At 42.7% G+C, this 7,273-nt stretch overlaps 2 protein-coding genes and 1 non-coding gene across 3 annotated transcripts; 1 reads left to right on the top strand and 2 right to left on the bottom strand.

Annotated features, from left to right (window-relative positions):
* Positions 1–81: 81 nt before the first annotated feature.
* On the top strand, positions 82–4,278 carry cct5 (chaperonin containing TCP1, subunit 5 (epsilon)). The gene is made up of 11 exons (XM_030398683.1): positions 82–340; positions 750–810; positions 1,043–1,207; positions 1,836–2,034; positions 2,162–2,354; positions 2,594–2,743; positions 2,833–2,952; positions 3,121–3,306; positions 3,401–3,538; positions 3,721–3,901; positions 3,986–4,278. Exons 1-11 carry the CDS (start codon positions 236–238, stop codon positions 4,111–4,113), a joined length of 1,626 nt encoding a protein of 541 aa, XP_030254543.1. The 5' UTR covers positions 82–235; the 3' UTR covers positions 4,114–4,278.
* A 38-nt stretch (positions 4,279–4,316) lies between these two features.
* On the bottom strand, positions 4,317–6,499 carry cmbl (carboxymethylenebutenolidase homolog (Pseudomonas)). The gene is made up of 6 exons (XM_030398687.1): positions 6,403–6,499; positions 5,988–6,202; positions 5,757–5,864; positions 5,457–5,599; positions 5,205–5,296; positions 4,317–4,991 (listed from the first exon to the last, which is right to left on the bottom strand). The coding sequence occupies exons 2-6, from the start codon at positions 6,200–6,202 to the stop codon at positions 4,812–4,814; spliced, it is 738 nt and encodes a 245-aa protein (XP_030254547.1). The 5' UTR covers positions 6,403–6,499; the 3' UTR covers positions 4,317–4,811.
* Positions 6,500–7,060: 561 nt separating this feature from the next.
* trnat-agu (transfer RNA threonine (anticodon AGU)) lies at positions 7,061–7,134 on the bottom strand. Its single transcript has one exon. It is a non-coding gene; the product is annotated as a tRNA-Thr (tRNA).
* Positions 7,135–7,273: the final 139 nt, after the last annotated feature.

Below are 7,273 nucleotides of genomic sequence, written 5' to 3'. Positions count from 1 at the left end.
AGTTATAACAGTCCAGTTATTTGTGTGCCGTCATTCTGGATAAAAGGGTGATAATGTGTGTAATAATAAGACTCGGTTAATGCTACTTGGTTCCGCCTTCCCCGCCCGTGGAGCCTTCCAGAAGTCGCCGGCAGACCCGTGCGGCTTGCAGCTAAGCCACACTCCAGGTTTCCATCGCAAAACTCCTTTTTTTACCCGTTGAACTCTTACTAAGTGTCCCAAACCCTTAGTCAACATGTCCTCTTTGGGGACACTTGCGTTCGATGAGTATGGGAGGCCTTTCATCATCATTAAAGACCAGGACACGAAGACAAGGCTGTCGGGCATTGAGGCTTTGAAGGTACAATGGGCTAGCTAGCATGGCACGTTGGTTAGCTAGTCACTCATTTGCTAATAATTGCACAACGTTGGGCACGTCAAGTCGACACCTTCTGTGTTTCTGTGTAAGGCTATGGTTTTAAATCATATTCTCAACTGGCATGCTAAGCTGTAGCTGCGATAGCAGACGTATAGCATTAGCCAAGTCATGCTAACACTGAGGCCCATGTGCTTTTTGTCAGTGTTCAGCCGGTGGGTGTTGCTACACAAGGCTGCGCCCAAAATGGACATTATGGATGTACATCATTTCGTTTCCCTAAATTTCAACTCTTTTTAGCAGATGGCAGCTTCGATCTGTTTTCAGTATACAGTGAACACGAATACATCTTTTCTTAAATGTGAGCTAAACTCGAAATGTTTGTGTATTGCAGTCTCATATTATGGCAGCCAAGGCAGTTGCGTCAACGCTTAAAACATCATTGGGACCTAATGGTGAGTAAAAAAACCAGTACAGTCTGATTACTTCCGTGGACCAAACTGTCAACACGATTTATATATTCCGAGTGAGTAGATGCAGAGCTGTTAACTAAAATGAACTATAATTAACGTTACTTCTACTACTTAGTAAATTTGATGTCTTTATGAAATAGAGTTCTGACACATTTTGACAACGATCCCACTTGTTATTTCTCCCTGAACCTTTTTTGTCCATCTTTGAATCCAGGTCTTGACAAGATGATGGTTGACAGGGATGGGGAGGTGACTGTCACCAACGATGGCGCCACCATCCTTAGCATGATGGATGTGGACCATCAGATTGCCAAGCTTATGGTGGAGCTCTCCAAGTCCCAGGATGATGAGATTGGTGATGGAACCACTGGAGTTGTTGGTACGAGAAAGGAAGATAGGGGGGGGGGGGTCTTTTTTTGGGTGGGATTTATATCTTTTTACTGGATGTTCTGGTGGTCCTAATTTACGATTTTAACCTCATGGTTATCAACCATTGTGCAACCCTAGATGGGTTATTGTAAAAGAGACTAACTGTGCCATGCAGTCATCAGATACCTTCACTTTGAGATAGCGATCAATGTACCAAGCCTTGCACTGGAAATGGCTTTGTTGGATCATAAAATGAAAATTCAGTGACTGTAGAGGAAAAGGTTATTAAGCTGTCTTCATCTCTAAACACAGCAGGGGTTTTGTGAATTTGTTTTACTCTGGTACCTTGTAGTGAGGTATTACTTAACTACAATACTGTGCTACAATATAAAAAACACATTATTCATGAGTTTGCGTTAATGCCATCTCGATGCATTATGGATGTTGGCTCATAAATACGCTGAAACTTTCTAGAATCCTGCAGCCATATCAAAACAAAACGTTGTGCTCCGAGAATATTCTTAATTCATTTCATGTAGCGTGTTTAATTTCTGAAGCTCTGAAGATGAAAACCTGATGTATTTCAACCATATTATTACAATTGTTGGTCTTATTATTATTTTCCTCCTCCTCCTCAGTGCTGGCTGGGGCTCTGCTTGAGCAGGCTGAGCAGCTGCTGGACCGAGGAATCCACCCCATCAGGATCTCCGATGGTTATGACCAGGCAGCACGCTTTGCTATCGAGCAGCTCGACAAAATTGCAGAAACCATGACCTGCGATCCCAACAACACAGAACCGCTCATTGAGACTGCCATGACAACATTGGGGTCCAAAATGTGAGTTTTGATTTTGAATTGCGACAAAACACTTAACTTTTTCATATTTCTTCAGTTTAGATGTTGGCCTTGCAAGGGGTATCGCCAGCTAAGAGGTCACATCTTAAGTTCTACTGTTGTCTTTCAGTATCAACCGTTGCCACAGACAGATGGCAGAGATTGCAGTGAATGCCATCCTCACTGTTGCTGACATGGAGCGGAAGGATGTAGACTTTGAGCTCATCAAGATGGAGGGCAAAGTGGGAGGCAAGCTGGAGGACACACAGCTCATCAAGGGAGTCATCGTTGACAAGGAGTTCAGCCACCCTCAGATGCCCAAGGTATAAATGGTCTATCTCAAATTTAATCTCTGATCACATAGTCAAATAGTTGACTATGCATATGTATTTCATAAAAATTGTGAAAATGCTTACATTTAGTTTACTGTTAGACAGTGAAAGGATACTGTTATTTACTTTTTAGTTCAGCATCCAAACACTCCAGGTTTTACTGCCTTTACTTTTGTTTGACCACTCTAATATAACAATGCTAACATCAGTACTTCTTTGTCACCACTCAGGTTCTGAAAGATGTTAAAATCGCCATCCTTACCTGCCCGTTCGAGCCCCCTAAGCCCAAGACCAAGCATAAGTTGGATGTGACCTCCGTGGAGGACTACAAAGCTCTTCAGAAATACGAAAAGGAGAAGTTTGAAGAGATGATCCAACAGGTTAGTACTGCATCATCAAGGGGACTGTAAACTGAATGCTTTGCATCTACATTGACACGTGGTTAATTTTAAACCTCCACCTCTTTTAGGTCAAAAGCAATGGCGCCAACTTGGCCATCTGCCAGTGGGGCTTTGACGATGAAGCCAACCACCTTCTGCTGCAGAATGAGCTTCCAGCTGTGCGCTGGGTCGGAGGGCCCGAGATTGAGGTGAGAGGCACTGGTTAGATCTCAATGTTTATCTTCTGTTGAACATATTTTTATTGCGGCATTCCAAATAAAATTGTATCACTACACGATTATGATGACTAAGGGAGTACAAAGTAGAATGTATACCTTATGTTTAGCAATCCCTTTGCTAAATTGTTTTCTGTGCAGTTGATCGCCATCGCCACAGGAGGCCGCATCGTGCCACGATTCTGTGAGTTGACACCAGAGAAGCTTGGCACAGCTGGTGTGGTGAAGGAGATCTCCTTTGGCACTACAAAGGATCACATGCTGGTCATCCAGGAGTGCAAAAACACCAGGGCCGTAACCATTTTCATCCGTGGAGGCAACAAAATGGTAGGCACAAATGTGAATTTTACTCAAAGTTTTTACAACAAAGTTGCTATAATCTATCACTGTGGTTCACCTTTTATCATATCCTTCTCATTAGATCATTGAAGAGGCCAAGCGCGCTCTCCATGATGCTCTGTGTGTAATTCGCAATCTGGTCAAAGACAACCGTGTCGTGTATGGAGGAGGAGCTTCAGAGATTGCATGCGCTCTAGCTGTCAACCTGGCTGCAGATAAGGTGAGACCTGCAGCTGGTGTCTGAATAAAGCTAAAATAATTATGGTATTCCTTTTTCAAATTATATAAGAATTTGTTTTGCACTTTTTTTGAAAAGCTCTGATTCTTAAGCTGACTACTGAGATGCTGTTTTCTCTTGCTGCCGTGACAGTCTTTTTTTTTTCTGTCCTCCCTCTTCTCCAGTGCCCCTCATTGGAGCAGTATGCCATGAGGTCATTTGCTGATGCTCTGGAAGTAATCCCAATGGCGTTGGCTGAGAACAGTGGACTGAACCCTATCCAGACCATGACAGAGGTCAGAGCCAGACAGGTCAAAGAGAACAACCCCTTCCTTGGCATTGATTGTCTGCACAAAAACACCAATGGTAAGGAACCAAATGTCATACAATCACGTTACTTCACTTTAAAGTCAAAGCAAGTATTTGAAATGGATTTTTTTGCTCCTACAGACATGAAGCAGCAACATGTGGTCGAGACCCTGATTGGAAAGAAGCAGCAGATCTTGTTGGCTACTCAGGTAGTCAAGATGATCCTCAAGATCGACGACATCCGCAGCCCGGGAGAGAGCGAGGACTGAAGGCCTCCTGGAACACTTAAAGATTTCTGAGCTGTTCGAGAGGTTTTAGGCACTTCCCCGAGCACCACGTCCAAACCGCACTGCATATAGCTATTTATCATTTGATACAAAATGTTCAAGCTGTTGTCGTATCAAAGTCTCCATTAAAACGTTGGTCAGTTGAAATTTTCCAGAGTCGAAGTTCTGATTTCAAGCAGCGAATATTAACCCTGATATTTGATTTTTATTTGTGTTTTCCACATCAGGTGAACAGTACATGTCTTTACAAAACCTGAATGTACGCAAACATTGGAAATCTGATGCATTAAAAAGTAATCCACATACTAAATTCTATGAATGTAATACAATCTTTTGTTCCGTACAACATACTGCATATTTAATTTGGCACAAGTGCTAAATAGTTATGGCTCCGCAATTTTTAAATTCACATTTCATTTACATTCAAATTGCAGAATGTAAGTATCCATAAGTTAACATTCAGACCTCTAAAAAAAACACTTGAAGAAACATTTGGAAAACAACTGGAATGTCACCAATCAAACAAACTGTGGCTAACGATCACTGTCCTGAGCTCTCTGTGGAATGGAGCCTTTACATTTAAAATTTTATCCTGTGTAGAAACATTCTCGGCATCATTTCCAACTGCAGCAATTTCGTATGACTGACTGTTCATATGCTGATGCATTTGACTTTCTCATTTACATGTACTTGTTGAGCCAGTTGAGCATGTCTGCCCTGGCCTCCTGGATGCTGGGTTTGTCTGTGGGGTTGATGTCCTCTCTTTTGCGGTGGACAAACCCGTGAGTCTGACCAGGGAAGACCTTCACCTGGTAATCCACTGTGCATTTCTCCTTAAGCTTTGCTTCAAGGGCACTCACCTGAGGAGCAAGCACAGGTGTATGGCAGAGATTATGGCATTTTTAAGTGAATGTCTGTGCCATAGAAGTCCCTTGTGCATTTTCTGATCTTATTCTGACTTAAGGTTTTTATTGCTGGTTTATTTCAACATATCGGGGGCATATGGAGGACACCTTTTGGTGCTCAAATACCAGGGCGCATTTGTAAAAGCTTTAAAGTTCTTGCATACTGACCTGGTCCAGAGGTATAATGTCATCTTTTTCCCCAAAGATGAACAGCGTCGGACTCTTCAGTTCGTACCTGTCCTCTCTTTCACGGATGATCCCTGCACATTGAGATCATCGTCAAAATGTCTTTACAGCAAACACTACTGCACATGGTCCTGATTGTGCACCAAATTCCATTTTCAAAATGACATTTTGCAGATCACTACTGTTGTTTTTTATTAATACTGTAAACGAATGAGGAAGACACTCGAGACATACCATAGACTGACACTCCAGCTTTGACATCTGGATACTGCAGGGTCAGGTAATGTGTTGCCACCCCTCCCCAGCAGAAGCCCACTGCTCCGATGTGTTTGGCACCACACTGCTCCTTCAGGAACCTCAGCACTGCATCCACCTCTCTGAGGAAGGAAATCCCATGACCATAATGTCTTAAAACCTCAGATCATGTCAATAATTGCCACATTTAGTAACATTAAAAGGTGAAGACCACAAATGCACAACACCTAGAGCTGGATAGAACATTTTTAACTCAGCTGAAAAGAGGCCTTTGGTTACTTGTTAATGTTGGTTGGCTTTCTGTCTTCTAGCCACTCCTGAAATTTAGACCAGTCGTGTGATGGACCCCACGGCTCCTTTCCAGTATAGAAGTCTGGACAAACAGCACTGCTCAGAGCAGAACAATGGCAGAAGAAATCTTTGTTAAAGGTCAAACTGGCCTACATAAGCACACACGATCATCCGCTGCTTCTGTTCGGTACAGTGCAGAGATTTTTTTTAAAAACTCACATGTATCCATTGGCAGCCAACATATCAGCCATGTATCTGGTGTTGGGAAGCTGCCAGCCATAGATGTCTTGTATGACTATGATGGCCTTGTCAGATGCAGAGGATGGCTTCACGACATAAGCTTTGGTGTGCTCGATCTGAACCTCCTGACCGAGCCCCCCGTAGTCCATCCGATCACCAATATCACAGGGGCATGGCTTAGCTTCATTTGCCATCTGCTGACAGATAGACAGGATCAGACAAACAGTAGAAAGTCAGCTGGATAGAGGGATTTTTTCTGACCCAGCCGTCACGACACGATTATTTGCACAATACAGTGACTAAGCATTTTGCAAACATAGATCAAACATTTCCAACTAGCTGCTCTCAGTCTCAAACAAGTATGATCATCAATATGCACAGATCAGAGACACACCGTGTTGTATTCTGGGTTTTTTTCCGACGAGAGAGGAGACAGCGTGGGGTCTTTTGAAGAGCTCAAAAAGTTGCAGCCAGGTCGATCGTTGTAAAACCTGCGCGATCAATGTCAAACAATTAAATTCCTGCCATGACCTTCAAAATAAAAGCTCTGATATTCTACATCAGAAGTCCTTCAAACCTCTGAATTAAAAGATGTCTTGCTGTCCCACAAACACTTTGTCATAGCTGATAATAACAAATAATCGCACGTAAACTTCTGCATAGAATTTGACTGGTCTGTGATTGATTAGTTTGTTTCTCAGCGGTATTAAACAGGTTCACACAACAAATTAACTCGAATTTCATATTTTGGGACCAAAGAAGTTGTGTCATTAAGATATTATGGAGCTTTTGCCCAGGTGCTTAAATACTGTAGCTCATACATTTAAAGTAACTTCTGAAGCAGATATAATTTGCTTTTCCTCCCTCTGTGTGTGGTACGGACACCGAACCTACTTCCGGTAGCTTTCTGTGAACAATCTGACTTGACCATGGAGTTTCGGCAACATGTTTGAGCGTTAAACAATTTCAGAAAACTGACCCAGAGTACACAATTGTTACACAAGTATTCATGTCTTGGAACGTGGTGCTCTACCTCAGATGGCAGTCTCAAAAGGCACCGCTGGGATTCGAACCCAGGATCTCCTGTTTACTAGACAGGCGCTTTAACCAACTAAGCCACGGCGCCGCTGATTGGGCCGGGCGATAGCACTGTAGCGTTTCATGCCCCGTTATGTTATGATAATTGATAATTATTTATTTCAACAAGAAATAAAGTTATCGTCATGATGTCGTTACTTTCTATCTCTAATAAAGTCTCATTGCAT

This window comes from Sparus aurata, chromosome 19 (genome assembly GCF_900880675.1).
Source record: "Sparus aurata chromosome 19, fSpaAur1.1, whole genome shotgun sequence".
Classification (NCBI taxonomy): Eukaryota; Metazoa; Chordata; class Actinopteri; order Spariformes; family Sparidae; genus Sparus; species Sparus aurata.
Note: the sequence above shows the minus strand (reverse complement) of the source record. Positions and strands in the feature narration are given on the sequence as shown.